At 59.4% G+C, this 19,191-nt stretch overlaps 1 protein-coding gene across 1 annotated transcript; it reads left to right on the top strand.

Moving 5' to 3' along the window:
• The first annotated feature begins 1,760 nt into the window (after positions 1-1,760).
• FAM222A (family with sequence similarity 222 member A) lies at positions 1,761-14,229 on the top strand. Its single transcript, XM_040577356.1, has 2 exons — positions 1,761-1,960; positions 12,536-14,229. Exons 1-2 carry the CDS (start codon positions 1,879-1,881, stop codon positions 13,756-13,758), a joined length of 1,305 nt encoding a protein of 434 aa, XP_040433290.1. The 5' UTR covers positions 1,761-1,878; the 3' UTR covers positions 13,759-14,229.
• The last annotated feature ends 4,962 nt before the right edge of the window (positions 14,230-19,191 follow it).

Here is a 19,191-nt window from a genome sequence, read left to right on the forward strand (position 1 = left end):
TAACAAAGGATATGTAATGCACGAAATAAAAACACCTCCCTGCCCCCCTCCTCCTTTTTTAAGACAGTAATAGGAGAAAATTGGTTTTGAAACTGAATAAAAGTCCTTTTCAGAGGAAATCATTTCTTTCAGGGTACCTTTGCTGAAAGTAAAATAGTGAATAATGAAAGGTGGTTACATGATTGTCTTTCATTTAGAGAGCGCTAGGACAGATGGAATCTGGGAGAAATGCAAGATTGGAATAATTGCATGGTAACAAGGCGCTTGTTGTGAAATTAGTATCTTAAGAAAGTAGTGAAAAAGGCTTTTACTCATGAATACTTCATTATTAGGAGAAAACAGCACAATTTGGGTTCTCCAGACACCTGCTCGGTATTAAATGACTTCCTCCTCCCCTCCTGCTCCTCACACCTTCCTCTGACGAGTCTCTCGATCTCCCAAACTTCGCAGCGGGGCCGGCCGGGCGCCGCCGTGTCCCCGCAGCCCAGGGGCAGGACGGGAGCTCGGGACCCCAAGCCCCGTGGTGGCGGCGGCCGGGAGCGAGCAAGCGTGCGTCCGTGGCCATTTGTCGGCTCAGAGGAGAAGGCAAGCAATTCCCAGGAAGGCCTGTCCATTGTGTGCAGGGAAAAAAAAAAAAAAGATATTTCTGTAATCGCTCAGACGCGGCCGTTACCAGGTCGTGCCGTCGGGCGGGCTGTGGCCGGGGCACGCTGGCTCTGCGGGTCCCCATCGAGCCCCTCTTGCTGGGTGCCCCTGGGCGATGCCGGCGGGGAGGTGCTGGGGGCCCCCTGCCCTCGGCCCCAAACATGGGGGGCGCGACCCCATCCCAGGGCGTGCTGCACGCGTGCCCTGGTGAAGCGGGCTGGATGTGAAGGAGCGATTCAAAGGGTGAGGATGAAACTGGGAGAGCAACGAGAGCCGTGGGCACAGCTCCTGGGCGCACTGTGCTGCCCGGCCGGCGATGGCGACCTGCTCTGCCAGCGTGTGCCCAGGGCCACTGCGCCGCTCCCACGCACCCCGGCACTTCGTGCAAGCGGCAGCCACGCCGTGGGAGCCCCGAGCACCCCGAGCAGGCGGGATCCCATCCGCTGGACGCAGCAGGAGGGTGCTTCGCTGTGATGGAGCAGCTAAAGAGAGGCATCCGCCGTGCCGTCCAGCCCTGACATCCAGCCAGCGGAACGTTTCGGCCGGGAGAGCGATGGATCCAAGGACGGGCACCGCAGCCGTGTTTGGTGCCGCCCCTGCCCACTCCGTGCCTGTGCTGCGGCTCCCTCAGGATGTGCAATTAGCAGATCGTTGGCGGAGATGACTTTGGCCTGACCCCTCCAGCTTTTCCTGAGCAGATTTTGATGCAGAACCACGATCCCGAGTGGGATTTTGACACCCATGAACACATCCCTGCAGTGCGGTGGGGAGGACATCCCCGTGGCAGCTGCTGCTGTCCCCAGCCCGGGCTCAGGGCTTGGGAAGCGCGGCGCTGGAGCTCTGCCCTGAAGGAGGACGGGGAGCTGCCTGGTTTCCTGCAGGAAGAGCAGAGAGCGTCGCAGGGAGCACAGATCACCCACCGAGCCCTTCATATTTATTTTATACATCTTCATATTTATTTAAGGCTTCCATAGTTATTTATTTATCTCCAAAAGAGCAAAGGCCCCTGCGCAGCGTGCGCGCTGGCGGTCGGCGCAGGAGCTCCCGGCCTCCGCCGTGCTCAGACTTTGCCCGGCGGCGCGGGCGGGGGGCACGGGCGGTGTTTGTGGGCAGGGGGCACGGGTGGGGGACACGGGCAGAGGGTGCTGGTGGCCGGTGCCCTCCTCTGACCGCTGTCTCCCTTCTCTCGGCAGCACGCGGGGCGGCGGCGCGGCCGGCCGGGACGCCCGGACCATGCTGGCGTGCCTGCAGCGGACCCAGAACCCCCCAGGCCAGCACCTCGCCTGCCCCAACAAGGCGCTGGAGCCGCGCAAGTGTAAGTGGTGGGGAGGCGGGGTGGTGGGGAGGGCACGCGCGTGGCGTCGCCCGCTGCCCCCCGGCACCGGGATGCGCCGGGGTGCGAGCCTCTCCGGAGCCGAGCTCGCGCCCGGTTCCTGCCCTCCCTGGGGCGCCTGCTCCCTGCTTTGATGCTTCTTGTCTTATTGGAAAAGACATTCATTTAACTGATAATTAAAAAGAGCAGGAGAAGCGGGGTTATGGGGGGGGGGGGAGGGGGAAGGAGACGAGATAAGCAAATTAAATTGGGTTGCTCGGGCTGATAAGTGGAACTTCAGAAAATTTTGCGCGGCTGCCTGCAAAGCGCGGCGGCAGACAAAGCTCCGGTACCTGCTGCGCAGCCTCCCAAACCTCCGAAGCCTCGGTGTCCTCCCCTCCCTCCCGTCCCTTCCCCCCGTAATTACTTTCCCAGTTTTGCTGCAGCTCGCCTTCCCGACGAGCTGGCCTTTCAGATAAGCTGTAAACTAGTTACATTAAAATGGGTTCCAAAAGGTCACTCCAGTAAAGCACCTGTCTCTCCCAGCCTTTGTCTCTCAATCCAAACCATGATTAAATGTATATTTAATGAGCCTGCTTTAGGCAGGCGTGTTTGACCTCCCCGGCTGGGAAAGACGCATTAAGATTCTCAAGTGATGAATGTGTGTTTTAAAGAGGGGAGTGGATATTTTTCTGCTGGTCTCAGTTGGATTTTTAAACATTGCAGGCTGAAGACAAATCAGCTGCTAAAGCTCGGCTTGTTAGTGTGTGACAGCCCCCAGGCATTTGTTTAATGATCTGTATTTTCCCACAGACATTTTTCCCCTTTACCTGGGCACCCCGGCACGGCTGGCACGGGGTGGCACCGGGTTGTGCCCGGTGTTTGGGTGGCCCCGGGGACTCACGGGGGGCCAGGGTTTCTTTTCTGGGCGAAGCTCCCCAGGCTCGAGCGTGGTGTCGTGGCCGGCTGGGAGATCACCCCGGGCAGAGGCACGCAGTGGGATCGCAGGCTGGGATGCACTGGTGCCTGCAGGGCCTTGGTGGTCCAGGGTGGATGGGATCTGTGCCCCCCGAGTGGTTCGCACCCATTGCCCATTGGGATTTTGGCTCCCCGTGGGCTCGGCGAAGCGGGTGGGCGAGCGCGTGGCCCCGCACGTCCGTGTGCTCGCCTTGAATCCAAGCTCTTGGTGCTGCTCGAGTCTCCTTCCTATTAGTGTCTGGAAGGAAAATGAATGTTGCTCTTGTAAAATTATTCCTAATCCGTCATGCCTGAGCAGCGGCGCAGGGCTGGCGCGAGGGCTCCGGCTCCCGGCGCTCCTCGTTGCCACGTGCTAATGAGCTCGGCTGTGCCCGCAAGGACGGGACCCACGGCGGGGAGCCTGGCGGGGTGTCCTGGGGACCCCACGGGTTTGGCACCAGGCTCTTTGTGCTGAGCCCTGCGAGGTGCCGAGGTCAGGATGCGCCCCCCCTGTTCCCGCAGCCTGCCCAACGTGTGCTGGTGGTGGCTCGGAGCTGGGGGGTGCCTCAGCCCGTGGGACACGACGCTGTGGAGCATCCCCCGGGGGGGACCCCAGGCCAGCAGGGACCGCACAGGGACCAGGGGGGTGGCCAGTTGTGCCCCCACCCCTGGGGCAGGACCGTACTCACCCCAACTCTCTGGGGTTCGTCCCCCCCCCGACCCGGTGCGGGCCGTGCCTGGCCGCGCTCCCCCAGCGCGCTCGCTGCCGGCCAGGTCACCTTAATCAAAGTTTAGCTGACCGTACGTTTCCGCTCATTATGGGAAAATGCAGCATGTCTCTCTCCTCTCTGCCTCCTGCTATTTCAAATTAAATTGCAGGTGACATTCAGGGCCACGCATCTGGTTTTGAATACAATTTTCCCTTCCTTATTTATGGCACCTGCGGTACGCGGGGTGGGGAGGAGCCGCCGGGCTCGTCCGGGCCGCGGGGCCGAGCCTCCCGCCGCCCCCCGAACGCCCACCGAGGTATTGGGGAAAGATAGCGCTCTCTTAAAACGAGGCACAATTTAGAAGTGCCTCTGATTACTTAATTTGCTCCTGAGTATCTCAGTAATTATCTTTATGGGTCTTATTTCTGTCCTCTGGCATTGTTTCTGTCGATATTAAATGAGTCTGGCTCTCGGCACGTTGGCCGTCTGGCCCAGCACCACTGTGAAATCCTATTACCCTGCCGGTGCCGCCGATTAATTTTTGTATTAATTTCACGTAAAAGGTGAGCTGACTAATTTTCCTGCCCGTGCCGGGAGCTGACGGCCCCGGCACCTTCAGCCCCAGGCCCTGCCCTGCGTTTCCCCCTTTGCTCTCCTGCCGATTCCTTTTCCAGTTCCCGGTGCGTTGGTGCCCCGTGCTCCGGGAGCACGGCCGGCCCCGAGCGGGGGCATCCCGGTAAATGCTGCAGGTGACTGCACCGTGGTGCTCGTGGCAGAGGCCGGCTTCCCTCGCCGGGAATCCCAGTCCATGCCACGAGCAGGGTGGCGGCGTGCCCTGTGTCCTGGAGGCTGCAGCAGGACGGTGCCCCGTGCCCCGCCAGCCCCTGCCCACCACCTCCCGCGAGGAGCAGGAGCCTCGGGAGAAGCAGCGTCCTCAGGAAAATATCACCTCCAATTAGCTCCGGCGGGCCGGTCCCTTTTGATTTTATTCCGTGTGCATTACAGGAATCCTGAGCTTTATTTAAATTATAAATCAAATAATACCGCTTCTCGCTTTGGCCAAACTCTTTGCTTCTCTTGCTCTCCGCAGTAACGTAGCGATGGGTTATATTTAATTAAACGTTACTTTATCTGCACCGCGCTGCCGTCAGCGGGCCGGGCGGCGGGGGGGCCCTGCCGTGGCTGGGATCAATACTTAGCTGGGAGGGATGGGGAGCTTCCTGGGCAAAACACTTTCCTGCATTAAGAAAGGAAATAATTCCCATTGCATGGCCCCGAGCGGAGCTTGCTGACACCCCCCTGCAGTGGCACCTGGGGACGCGGCCTCTGGGGGCCACGGGAAGCAAAACGTCCCAAGGGGCATAAAGGACAGGGACACCCCGAGCTGGAAACCGTGGAAAGCAAGATGGGGCTTTGTGGGGTAGCCAGACCTGAGGCGGGTGGGGGCGAGCAGCTTGGGGACCCCTCGGTCTGCGTGGGGCCGGGCCGGGTGCCGCGGCACAGGGAGGATGGGGAGGGCCGAGCCCGTCCCTCCGAGCACCGGAGCGGTGGAGAGGGCTGCAGCGCGATGCCGTGTCCTTGCTTTGCTGCATCAAAGGGCCGTGGAACAAGCCCACCTGTTTCTCGCACATCAAGAGATTTGCTGAGCTGTGTTTTCTTCCTCCACGCCTGCTCCCTTTTTATTTTTTGCAGGTGCTTTTTAGAAAGATGAGATAACAAGTGCCGTTTGTTTACCGAAGCCTGCTGGGGAACAAAAGGGGGTTGACGCGCTCACATCAAACGCCACTTTTTCCGTAAACATCGTTTCTGCGTGGTTGTTGGATTCGGAGCCCAGCCCCGTTGGGCACGGTTTTCGGGAGGCTGGGTCAGGCCAGGTTTTGGGAGGCTGGGTAAGGCCAATTTTTGGGAGGCTGGGTCAGGCTGGGCACGGCCCCGGACGTCTCGGCGGGCCCGCAGCGTGACTGCGCACGCCCCGGGACGCACCCACGGAAACTCACCCCTGAGCGATAAAACTGTTTAATTGCATCCGGGATAAAACCACATTTAATGGCTTCTCATTACACAATTCTACTTATTCCAAGGGCATTTTCATTAAAGTAGCTGCAGCAAAGCTCTGCTTTTGTACACACCCATAAAATATCATTTTAATTTCATGAGGGGTTACACATGAGTGAAATAAGATTAATTCTTTCATTTTCAGTTTCTGGAAGGGATCGGTTAATGATGGTTCCGTGTATTTATATATGTGCCATAAAAAGGAGTTCAATTAACTGCCATGCCCGAAATGTGCTGTTGACTTGCACTTTCCCTGCCAGGAAACGCTGCAAAAACACTTTTCGATCGGTTGCGTGTGCTGGGGGAGATGGATGGGTACAGGCGGTGTGCTCGGGGGATGCTCCCCGGGTGAGACCCCGTGGCCAGCAGGGTCCGAGCCAGGCCCCAGCCTCTGGGTGCATTTAGCTCATGGCACCCTGACGCAGGAGGGATTTTGGTTCTGCATCCAAACTTTTCAGCACCGCTCTTTATTTCTTAGCAGTTGTGGGGTTTTCAGCTACCGGTGCCTTCGCTGGAGCCACGGGGGGGCTGGCGGCATGAAAAGTGTGTTTTTTAAAGAGATCAAAAATTAAATTAATTAATTTAATAAAAAAAAAAAATAGCGGCAAGTGCATCACCCAAATAACAGAGCAGAGGGGTTGGGGCGAGCTGCAGGGCCCTGGTGGGGTCCCTCCTGCTCCGAGGGCCCCATTGCTGGCTGTGTGGTGGGGTGGCATCAGGGTGGCATCAGGGTGGCACTGGAGAGGATTTGGGGCAGCATCGTGGTGGCATTTGGGGTATCCTAAAGGTGGCATCAGGGTGGCACTGGGGCGGCCCCGAGATGCCACTGGGGCAGCGTCGGGGTGGCATCGGGGTGCTATTGGGGTGGAATCGGGGTGCTGTCGCGGTGGCATTGGGGTGGCACCGGGGCGTCCCCCTGCCCGCCCTCCCTGCGCCCTTTGCCCGGCCGCTGGACGCGGCGCTGTGCGCGGTGCCGCGGCGGCGCGCTGTGCTAATACCTCGGCGAGGAGACAAATAGAAAGTGACACATGTGTGTGTAGACTGGTATTTGTGGTGACGCTTTGACTGCAGATAATAAAGTGCTCGCCCTGAGGTGATCCAATTCAGCAAACGCCTCGGCAAAGCCGCGCGCTCCTTCAAGGGAGAGAATAAAGGGGAGGAAAAAAGGCCCGTCTGAAATGACATGTCAGCCTAAAAAGGGAACGTGTTAATGGATGAATATCTCGGGATGGCAAAGCCCTGCTCTTCCCTTTGTGCTTTGTCATGAATTTTGTTGTCTTTGCACATTACGGCTCCTGCGCGGCTGCCGCTCGAGGTTTGCCACCTACGTTTGTTCAGATGGATTTCTCCGGCTATTATTCCTGTAGTTGTTTTTAATTTAAGCCCTCGAAGCCGCTGTGCATTTTTCTCTCGGCTCCTGGTGCGGGGGCTGCTCTGCTGGGGGAGGCTTTTGTCCTGGCACCGCACAGAGCTGTGTGGCAGGGCCAGGGTCCTGCAGGTGGGGCACAGCCCTTTTTTGCTGCCCCCCCCCGGCCACCCCTTGGGGGCCAACGCTGCAGGGGACACCGTGGGGACGCTGCGTGCCCTGGGCAGCGCTGGCGGGGGGACCGGGGACAGCGCAGGTGCAGGGACCCCCCCCCCTCCCCGCTGCATCCTCGCGCCGCGGTGGCCTCTGCGCCACCCATCCTGGGGACACGGTCACCATAGAAACCGCCGCACTTCAAAGGGTGGAAAATGGTGAAATCCGACAGGGAAGGGACGTGCGTGGCGGGGGGCAGCACCGCTGCCTGGCTGCGCACCCCCCTGCCCGTCCCCGTGTCCCCACGTGTCCCCCCCCCCCAGTGCCCCAGCACCAGCCCGGGGGTGCCGGTACCCACGCAGCTTTGCCAAGGGGGACCCAGACCCCAGCATCGGGGGCTTCATTTATTTGTCAAACGCACCATGTTTTGTTTGTTTCCTTCCAAGTGTTGTGCAAATATTTAGGTTTCTAAAATCTGCTTGCAGTTTTGCAGCGAGACAAGGGGGTTGTCGATGGCTTTGAGAAGCGTCGAGGGCGCTGGGACTCCCCCGCTGGATGGGGAGCGGGGCAGCCTGTCCCAAAGCCAGGGCGAGCTCTCGGCTCTTGCGGCATGCCCCTCACTTGGGGGGGGGCAGAGGGGAGGCTCCCGTGGCCCCGAAGGACGGATGAGGTCCCCCACTACCAGGCAGCAGCATCACACACAAGTCCCGGCCTCTGCGACGCCTGCATCCACCTAATGAGAGCACCCCAGGCTTCGCCTTGCAGTGCAGGGCAGAAAACCGTGGTGATTTCCCCCTCGGGAAACCCGCCTGTGCCCCACTTGCGGTGCTGGGCAGCTCCCCGGGTGCTGGGCACCGTGCCGCAGGGACAGACCTGCCCGGGAGGGACCGGGGTGCAGAGCGGTGGCACCGGGGCTCGGGGGGTGCCGGGGCTTCAGGCTCGGCTCCGGCCTCGCCAGCTCACGGCTCTGCCTTCTGCAGCGCTGCGAAGATTTGCTGCCGGGATTAGTTTTCTCATTTGTAGCAAAATACAGTCGTGCTTCCGACGTGTAAAAATAAGGTTTGTCCCGCCTTGTCGTGCGGAGGAGCGAAGGAATGGAGGCGAGGGGGGGAGACCAGACCTTAATCCTGAGCGGCTGTGGTGCTGCCGGGTGCTGCCACCCTGTCTCCACTGAGCCCTTCCCTAGGACTGCAGTGCAGCCGGTGCCAGCCCCGGGACATCCCCCCCGTGCACCCCAATATCCTCCTCATCCACCCCATCCAGGGCAGGGGCACCCCAGAGCCCCTCCTGCAGCAGCACAGCCCCAGGGCTGGAGCCAAGAGCTGTCGGCGTGCTGGGAGGCGCGCAGCTAAGAGCAGGGCTAACCGTGGGGGACGCAGCCAGGCTCCTCCAGCACCCGGCGTGTCCCGGCGTGGCCAGGGCAGCTGGGCGTGGAGGAGGCTTGGTGCTTGGAAAAAAGATCTTGGAAAAGATGCTGCTTTGGTCAGGGACACCCCATCTCGGCAGCACGGCTCCCCGATTTCTCTGGCCACCGGTGGCAGAACGCCCGTGTCTCCAGTCGGACATTTTGCACCGACTTCTCCGCTCGGAGCGCGGCAGGGCTGAGGCTGCCCGAGTCCATAAACAAAGATTTATTTCGGATCGCAGCGTTGTTGGGGTCTAGGATTTAAATCTGTGTCTTGAACCGAGTTTGGTGGCCAATTTGCTAAAGTAAAAAGTTGTTTAGCTGGAGGCGTAATCTTATAAGCCTATGCTGCCATTATAATGGCTTCTCATTTCTGCCTAGCTTTCCAATAATGCTTTGAGCAGAAGCTCGGAGTAATATAAAAAGCCATAGGATTATTACTGCGGGCGATGCATTTTCCATTTACAGTAATAAAATACTGAAGAAACAAAACAATTTAAAATTCCAATAAAATTCAAAACAAATCTTTGGCTGCTGAGCAGATTCAATTATTTAGCTGTTATTGAGTGCAGGCTGGAAAAATAGAGCAGGTCAGGGAGGGAGGGGGGGACCCAAAGCTGGCTGCGTGTCGCCTTCATCCAGGAAAAGGCGAGCGGAGGTGGGAGACGGCCCGTGGCCGGCGGGAGCGTCTGCTGGGAGAGGTGATGAGTGGCGGGTGTCGCAGGAGGCCGGGGGCTGTGTGCCGCCATCTCGCTGTCGCCCTTTGAGCTCCGGCGAGGCCGGAGGGGCTCAGGGGCTCCACGAGGCGGGATGCTCATGGCAGCGAGCCCTCGCTGAGCCCGCCGTGCTTCGGGAGCAAGCGAGGCTCCAGAGCAGGAGGTGAGAAAAGGGCAGGGGAGCAGCCACCACCGCCCGCCCTCCTCCCATGGCTGCAGCCCTGCTGGTGCATGGGGAGCTGCTGGTGGTTAGCAAGGGCACCGCTCGCCGGGGGAAGCGCGCGAGGTCTGCGCCGGCGCAGGGAGGGGTTACAACGCATGCCCCCACCCTCGCCGTGACGTCCTCGACGTTTCGGGTTCAAGAGGAAGGGGGGGGGGGTAAAACTGCCGGGGACCGGCTGAGCATCAGGCGGGCTGTCTGCGCCTGACGGGTGACGGCGGTGATTCGGGAGAGTTTGCATCTCGCAGTAATTACAGCCCGTTAGAAAGCAGTAATTACTCCGGAGAGGGGGAGCCGCTTACCAGCAGCGCGCACGAGCGCGCCAGGAGCCTCTTGGAAATTGGTAGCTCTGTAATTTTCCCAGTGGGGGTTTGGTGCGTCACCCTGATATGTGACAACACACTGAATTTGTGACTTGTCACATCCAACCCAGCTGGTGTGAAGAAGGCGACAAAGGAGGCTCCTCGCTTCCCCCCTCGGCTAGCTCGCAGCCAGCACGCCCCCGGCGCTCCTCGAGCGGGGCGATGCCACCGACGTCGCCCACGGCCGCGTTGCTCGGGGACGGGGCTTGGTGACTCCGGCAGCGAGCAGGGGTGCATGCGGGGCCGTTGCCGCTCCCTCCCCCGTCGATCGCCTCTTTTTTATTTCTATTTTTTGCTCAAAAAGGAGTATTTTCCTCCCTCCGTGGAACGGGTTCATTAGGGATTCTGCAAGTGTCACCAGCTAATTAGTGTCATGTTAATTGAGTATTCTCGATGCTGCCACCTCCAAGGACAGCGGTGCCGGCATGAAGGGGAATGCAGACGTGCGTCGCTCGTGGCGCCGGCGGCCGTGCCGCTGGTCAGAGCCCCCCGGCTCACTCGCAGACCCATGGATCACGGGGATCCATTGTCCCGGGGGGGTTTAACCCAGCACAAGCGATGCCCCGAGGACGGGGAGGTGGTGGATGCACTGCGTGCCCCGTGGCAGCCTGCCTGGGATGCTGCGTCCTGCCGTACGGAGCTGCGGGCGCAGTCTCTCCCAGCAGCTACATTAAATCCTGCTCAAAGGCCCTGGTTTTAATTGGCTTAATATACTCGTTAATAACAATGTCTATTTAAGACACCTGTAAAAAGCCCATAACATTAACTTAATGGGAGAAATGGCTGGTGAATGCTCTTCCATTCTGCCTTTTAAATTACTGGTACATCGCTTTAATGGAGAGCACCGAGAGCAGCGGCGCCCGGCCGTGGGCTCGCTCCCCGCACCCCTGTGGATGCTCCCGCTCCTCCACGGGGGTGTTGTACACCAGGTCCTTGTGGTGCGAGTGCCCCAGCAGCGACCTTGACACCCAGCCTTCGAAATTGCCTGGCAGTGAGGGGCAGGGTCCCTGGGAGCACCGGGGCTCCTCGGTGGCACTTGGCCCAGGGTGGGCTGAGGATGGCTGGTGGTCACCCAGTTGTGCCGGCAACTTTTTGGAGCAGTGGCAGTGCTCGAGCTCCCTTCACGCTGGGAGAAGTGGGGTTGGTCTAGGGAATGGGCATTGGACAGAGCCTAGGGACAAACTCCTCTGTGCCTAGGGCTGGTGGTGTCCCCAGCCTGCCTGCCCCAGAGAGGGGACCTCACTCCTGCAGCACAGCCAGCCCTGGGCAGCTTCACCCCTTGGGGAGCAGAACCAGGATGCTCAGCAGCCGTGCGGAAAGATGGGCCCATCTTCATAAAGCATGTGTGAAATGCTTATATGATGTCTTTTTCCGTGCCATTACTTTTACTGGGATTGAGGATTGCACGGCGAGGCGTGTGCCGGCTGCTGCTGCATCCCTGGCCCCGTGCTTGGAGGGTCCCCGCTGCTGCCCTGTGCCACCGCCGTGGCCACGGGAGAGGTGGCAGCGATGCACAGGCACCGCCGTGCCGTGCTCACTGGTGTACTCGTGCAGAGCAGGACTCCTTGCAGCCTGGGGAAAAACATGTTCGGCACATCAGGAGAAGAGATTTTGTGAGACGGAGCTGGCAGTAATGTCCCCATTACAGACAACGGCGACTCTGCTCACAGAACGGGGACATCTGTCTCCTTCGCCTGCTTTTTATTGGTGTCACCGGTGGCTCTGTGGCCGTGCAGTTCCTGGCAGTGGTGGAAGGACGAGCACACCTTTCTGGCTGCCACCAGGAACCCGAGCCACTGGAACCACCTGGGTCAAGCACGTGGGCACTGGGACTGGGACCGTGGGCACCCATGTCCCCCAGGGTGCTTTACAAACGATGGGGAGCCAGCGTCACCCCCCCGCCGCGCGCATGTGCCGGCCTGGATGTGCATGCGCACGTGTGTGTGGAGATTTTAAACACCTAATTTATTCCATCTATTAGATAGATTTTGTAGATTTAATCATTTTCACAGTTGGTGGCTCATTGGATACTCAAGATAAACTCCAAATGAAAGTATAATGGGTACGACAAATGAGTTTTCACACCAGAATGGCAGAAACTTGCTTGGGAAAGAGTTTGAAAGGAACAAAAATATATACATATATAATTTTTTTTTCTGCGGTGGCTTTTGCTGACTACAGTAGGTTACCACAGTTAATTTCACCAGTTTTGTTCATCTGTAAAATTGCATAAAAGTGACATTTTTGTGCTCATTATAGGAACTGCTGATTTATGGCTGGTAAATGCAATGCTTTTCCATTTTTGGTGAGGTTCTCGTAGCAGCGCAAAGCACCCATGAAATTGCTTGTATAATGTAGTTTAAATCCAATCTCGGAGAAAGATTCCCCCGTTGGGTAAAGTGACATTTCCATTCTCCACACCGAGTTTATTTTAGGCCACTTAGAAGTGACTTTATAAGTGAGAGGGGGCAGGTTTGTGCCGTGACCTCGTTTCTGCCAAAGGCTGGCGCCGGGAGCCGGGCGGGTGGTGCCGGAGGAGGAGGAGGAGGAGGAGGAGGAGGAGGAGGAGGGGATGAGACTGAAGGGCAGCCGTGGGTCCTGGGGCTGGACTGATGCTGCGCTTTGCTCCCGCAGGCGAGACAGCGGCACCCATGCATTCCCCGCGTTACCCAAGCCCCGCCGAGCTGGACGCCTATGCACAGAAGGTGGCCAACAGCCCGCTGACCATCAAGATCTTCCCCACCAACATCAGGGTCCCACAGCACAAGCACCTTAACCGAACGGTCAACGGCTACGACACCACGGGGCAGCGCTACAGCCCCTACCCCGTGCACGCCAGCGGCTACCAGGGCCTCCTGGCCATCGTCAAAGCCTCCGGCAAAAGCGTGGTGAAGAACGCGGAGGGGAAGCGGACTAAGCTGTCGCCCGCCCAGGCCGGCGTCGCTCCCTACCCAGCCTCAAGCACTTTAGCTCCAGGCCCTTCCTGCGCCGGGCAGCTGAGCTACCACGGCAGCCAGAAGCAGCTGGAGGGCCCCGTGCCCCCCAACGTGACGGTGGCGGCCTCGGCGCTGCCGCTGGCGGGCAGGAGCCTGGCACTGCCTCCCTCCAACCTGCCCTCCATCCAGAGCATCATCTACCAGCTCAACCAGCAGTGCCAGGCCCAGGGCTCCCAGCCGGCCTGCCCGGCCCTGGCGGGCGCCCACCCCAGCCCGGCCAAGCACGGCGCCTTCCCCGCCGTGGCCTCGGCCGGGGCCTACGCCGGCGCCGTGCTGCCGGACTGCCGCAAGGGAGCCGAGCTGGCGCTGGGCTCCAACCCGGCCCTGGCGCCCAAGGCGGGCCTTTACCCCGACGGCGTGGACTACCTGCTCTGGCAGCAGAAGCAGCAGCAGCACCTGCGAATGTACAGCGGGGGCGGCAGCGGCGGCGGGGGGGCCCTCAGCAAGTCCCCCGAGGCTTGCGCGGGCGCCTCGCGCCCCTACGGGCCGGGGGCAACGGCGGGCGAGAAGGTGAGCTCGTCGCCCTTGAACTGCATGCACGGCAACTTCTCGGTGGGGCAGTACTTCGCGCCGCCCTGGAACAGCGTCCTGGTGACCCCCAACAGCGACTGTTACAACCCGCCCGAGCTGGGCCCCGCGCCCCGCGAGCTCGGCGTGCTGCCGGCCGAGGGGCTGCCCAGCAAGACGCTCTGCAACACCTCCATCCTCAGCAGCAGCCTCCAGTCGCTGGAGTATCTCATCAACGACATCCACCCGCCCTGCATCAAGGAGCAGATGCTGGGCAAGGGCTACGAGACCGTGTCTGTGCCAAGGCTCTTGGACCACCAGCACGCTCACATCCGCCTGCCCGTCTACAGATAAGGAGCGGCTGCTGCTCTTCCCAAAGCCAGGGCGACGGCCGGGACGGCGGCCGGGGGCCTCCGGCACCGCGAGGCTGCGAGACCGTGGAGGCCAGGGCGGGGTGATGGGGGGGGGACGGGGTTGGCTACCGAAAGGGGTCCCGGCGCCCCGCAGATACTGGCATTTAACCGGGGTCGTCAAACTGGATGCACCCGAAACCCGCTGGAAGCCAAGGATGAAGGAATGCTTGTCTATATAGCTCAGAAATCATTTTATTTCCACGAATGTGAACAGGGAATCGCTACGAGTTGCTGCTATCCAGGGAGAGGAGGCTCCGCTCTGTGCACGGGCGTACGCGCGTGCCCGGCCGGATCCGCGCGGCGGCCGGCCCCGGGGCTGCGCCGCAGGCAGGGTCCCCGCCCGCGAGCGCCCGCGCTCACCTTTAGTTGAAGTCCATAACTTGCACTGCTTTGATTAAAGCTAATAACTGGGGACAGTCTGGAGGCTATTTAAGAAAAACACTTGAAAACTTGAACAGATTTTTGGTTTGTTTGGTTTTTTTTTTTCCTTTCTTTTTTTTTTTTTAGTTGCCTAGAGTGTGCATCTCGTGGTGGCTGCAGCACCGCCCGCCCCGCTCCCCTCGCCCAGCCCTGCCACGGGGCGAGGGCAGGAGAGGGGTGAGCAGGGGCCGGGGTCACCCAGAAAAAGTCCCACAGGGCGGCCGAGCCCACAGGACCACGCCTAAGTCTCAGATTTCCAAGGTTTTGGGGTTTTTTTTTTGCTTTTTTTTTTTTTTAAACTGTCAATTATACCCTTGTTCCATTTTAGAGGCAGACAAGGAGATGTAGGATCACATTCAGTAATGCATCTAGCCACCGCGCTGGGGTGGGATTGCATACTTCCTTTTCTTTTTTTTTAAAGCAGTTCAAAAACACTCATTATGGTCCGTTATTCAGTATGTGTAATTATGTGTTTAATAGATTTATTCATTTAAAAAGGCTCCGCATCACAAAATACAAAGTGTTTTGATGTTTAAAGGAAAAGGAAACAATACCCTGATGAAACCCAAGGTGATTGTGCTCAGAAAAGAGGTACTGTATCCCTGAAAGGCCTGTTCAAGCACTAAGTGCATTTACAAATCTCTGAGAATGTTTTTTTTTATACTAAAATTGACCATTATATTCTACTGTGAGAAGTGCTGTCTGCACTATATTGTTTTAAAAATGAGAGAAAACAAACGAAAAAAAAAAAAAAAAAAAAACCAACCACAAAACCTGCAAGCTGTGTGTCCGGATGTTGTTTTTCCCAAAGTAAAACCAGGATGTCACTGGACGTGTGCTCTGGATTTTGTTTGCTTGCTGTGGCCTCCCCGGTGTCACCCCAGCCCAGCCGGGGACACCAGGACAACTTTGCCCACCCCGGCTCCGCTCCTGGCCTGGCTTCGCCCTGGAGATTTTTAGGGCACGGAGGAACACCTATAAATATCCTCCTAACCACGCTGATCCATTAATCCTTCCCCGGTGCCAGGCGAGGAACACGCACGTGTGCGGGGCCGCCCCGGTGCTGCCAAAGCCGTGGGATTAGGGGCTGCGGCCCCGAGTGCACCGCGGGTGGGCGCTGGGACGTGGGTACCGGTCATTTGTCCCCCAAGCCATCGGGTGACGCAGGACCCGTGCAGCAGTGGCACTGGTGGCATCTCTCCCCATCTGCTGAGGAAAGTTTTTTGCAGCTTCCCGTCCCAAACAAAGAGCCGGTTGCACGAGGATTATAGTATTACGTCCCGAACAGCGCGCCGTGCGGGCGCAGCCCCCGCGGTGACATATGGCATGCCGTTATCCTGGTCCGGGGACGGCCAGGGGCTTTAGAGCTGGAACAAGAGGGCAGCCACGGCCAGGGGAGCCTGATGTCGCTTTGTCACCCTCGGACCGTGGCTCCCCGCGGCACAGAGGGGACCGTGCCGTGCCCTGTGCTGTTCTGTGCCGTGCCAGTCGCCAAGATGCTCACCACCACCTTGCAGGAACAAGGATGGAGCCGTCGGTGTCCCTGCAGCCACCCAACGGCCACCACGGCTCCGTCCCTCTTGTTCGCTCTTGCCATAACGGCAGGGAGCGTGTTCCTGCTGGTATTTTATGGCGTGCCAGGAGGGGACCGCTCCGTCACCGGCAGCGCTGGCGTGACAGCCAGTCAAGGGAACAAAGAGGAATTGGGACAAAAGGAATTTTTCACAGAGGTTAATGTCACTTGGGGGGGGGGGTAGGGGAGGCAGAGGGAGTGCCATTGCCTGCTTTGAGCATTAAAATCAGAGCATCTGGCAGAAAACGTTTGCTTAGATCTTTGTCGTTAAAAAGCTGCCACGTTCAAAGGAACGTGAGGCTGGAGCACGTGGGTGCTTGAAGCAGCAAAGGTGGGGTCCCGCTGTGCCCACCACGGTGCGGGCTGGCGCTGCCAAAGGGACAGCCGGCCAAAGGGACGCTTTTCTTCCTGCCAGGCTGGGAGCAAGCAGCAGCATCCCCATGCAGCCCGGGGACGTCACCCCGCAGGGACACCTGCCAGAGACGGACGGGGAACCACGACTGCCCGGTGGGGACACGCAGACCTCGTGGCCGTGCTTCGGTTTCCGTTCCCAAGGCTCTGAGACCAGGCTGGGGCTGTGGTAGCTGGGACTGGCACCTTCACCTGCCCCTGCAAAGGGGCTTACACAGGAGCAGGGCAGCCCTCGGGCGGGCAGAGAGGGTGCAGGGCTCCCCTGTGCACCCACACAACACCTACACACACGCATACACGCGTACGTGCCTACAAGTGGCCTCCCTGGGGGCTCGGAGCCCCCGCAGAAACTTCTCTGTTTGCAGTTTCCCCTCCGAGGGGGAACTCGTTAGCGATGCCTCTATCATATTTACCACCTCACTATAAATCAGGGCGAGCAGCTGGGAGCGATGGCTCAATTCATCTTGCAGGTCTCGAAGTCATTACATTTCATTAGGAGGTGCTCTGGGTTTTTATTATTTAGCAGTTTCATTCGCCCCTCAGACAGATCCGTCATTGGAGGAGGATTTCACTCCACATGGGAAGATTTCAAATGTGTAATGCAAAATAAATGTGTCCCTTGTTAGCAGCCGCCCACCTCCATCAAGCACTCACCCTGCAGGGCTGCCGGAGCTGGACGAGGAGGCGCAGGTTGGTACCTGAAACACGGGTGGATGCGAATGGGGACGGGGCAGGGGCTCACCGAGATGCATCCCAGCACCTCAGGGCAAAGCCACCTCCACCGCAGCACCCTCACACCCTGGCGAGGGGAATGATGGCCTTTCTGATCTGCAAAAATATTTCTATTAAAATAATAATAATGATTTTTAAGGCAGGCACACACGAGGCTGATATTAAACTTTGCAGCCGCCTTTGCTGGTTGAGAGTGAGGAGAAGAGACAGGCGATATAAATTGCACGGCTGCAAAAGGACTTAAAAAAACCCATCTCTCATTTTGATTGATATTAGCTTCACAAATTAAGCTTTAGATTTATCTAAAAATAAATTTGCTTCCGCGCTCCGCATTCTGGATGACAAGTGCCTTTCTCTTCCCTTTGTTGGGTTTGTCATCGCCGGCACGGCGCTGCGGAGCGGCAAGCGGGGGGCCGGGGTGGGCCGTGCCCGAGCAGACCTGGGGAGGTCAAAGGGGTGAAATAACCGAGAGGGGCCGCAGGGCAGGGCAGGGTGGGAAAGGGGCAAACGCACGCCCCGAGGCCACCCCGCAGCCCCCTGCGTGGCAGAGGCACCCCGTGGTGTCGCGGGGGGCACCCCGGGGTGTCACCGCCGTGGCCGCGGGGTCCCCATCGGCACCCAGCCGCCGCAGGGCGTCTCGAAGGCGCAGGGGGCCTGGGGGAAGCGGCGCTCCCACCTCGCACATCCCCAGCCATTTAAAAGCCATCGCAAGCACATCCCTGCACCTTCAGGACCTGAGAATTTGCACGGTGGGGAAAAATTTGTTTTATTTCCAGTGACGCTGGAAAATCCCGTGCCTGTCACCAAGGTGGGGTGAGGGCACGCCGGGTGCTCATGCTGTCCGGCCAGGCCTGGTGTTCCCGATGGGAACGTGCTGCCAGGCATGGGGAAAGCAAAGTTTATCATTTTCAAATAACGTCTCACATGAAAGATGGAGCCGGCTCAGCGCCTCATTTGATTATGCAGCGTGAGCCGAGAGCTGAAACCTCAGCCTCTCCTAAGTAGTGATAATGAAACTTATTCATTCCCTCACCCTGGGGAAATACTTAAACCACAATATGAGAGATATATGTAAATCACATTTAAACGGAGACAGTGCAGTTAAAGCTAACGGCGAGTAATCAAGTCGGAAGATGAAGTGCCCCCTTTTCTGCTATATCATTTGCTCAGCGAGCAGGGCTGCTCCCACGGCCCCGCGAGGTGCCACCGCGCAGCACGGCGCCCAGCCACCGCTGCCACCCGAGGGGGGTCCCTCCACGCTCCCCCCTTCCAGCTGCAGGACACGGGGCGATGCAGGGCGTCGTGGAGGGGGACAGGAGCGCGGGAGGAGTCCCCCAGGGAATAATGCCCGGCAGGACAGGGGGATGCAGGCCGGCAGGCGCAGCGGTGCTGCCCGCTGGCCTCAGCAGCAGGCGGGCAGGGGGTGCGCGGCGCCCCCCGGTTTTCATTTGATCTGCCCGCTGGCTCTGACCCAGGTAAGAGGGGTCCCAGGTCCTGCAGCCCAGCTCCCACCGCCTCCCACGGCCTCCAGCAGCTTGGGCTGCACCCAAGGGGGCTTGAGACCCGCCCCCAACCCCCCAAAGGCTTTGTTTTTGGGAGCCTCGGCCCCGCACCTCCCGCTCCCCAGCCCCGCACCTCTGCCGGGGCTCTGCACCCAGGGGTGGGCCTGGGGGGGGTGGGGGGGGCCGGAGCCGGCATTGCGCGGTGTGTGCTGCCCCCCCGCGGGACCGGGCTGCAGCCGCCAGCAGCCTGCACAGGGGCTGGGCACGAGGGCTGTGCACAAGGATCCCGCACAAGGACCATGCACGAGGTCTTTGCACAAGGGCCGTGCACCAAGACACTGCACAGGGGCTGTGCACAAGGGCCGTGCACCATAGCCGTGCATCGTTCCCATGCGCCGCAGCTGTGCACCACACAACGAGCGAGAGGCCACCGGGGCCACGCTCTGCAGTCTCCTGGGCAGAGCAGCCGAGGCCAGGAGGGTAACGCCAGGCACCGCAGCACCTCTGCGACCCCAGCCCTGCACGTCCTGGCTGGCACACGCTGCCCTGTCCCGTGCCCCGTGGGCATTTCCCAGCTCCACACCATGGCTGTGCCTTGCCACGCTGGCTCCACCCGGCACAGGGCTCCGCAGGAGCGCTCCTGCCCCGGGCAGGTCTGCCTGTCTGTCTGTCTGCCAAGGGGTGTGAGCCCGGGGGCTGTGCCAACACCCACCCACGGCACGTGGAAATCTCGCTT

This window comes from Cygnus olor, chromosome 17 (assembly GCF_009769625.2).
Source record: "Cygnus olor isolate bCygOlo1 chromosome 17, bCygOlo1.pri.v2, whole genome shotgun sequence".
Lineage (NCBI taxonomy): Eukaryota > Metazoa > Chordata > Aves > Anseriformes > Anatidae > Cygnus > Cygnus olor.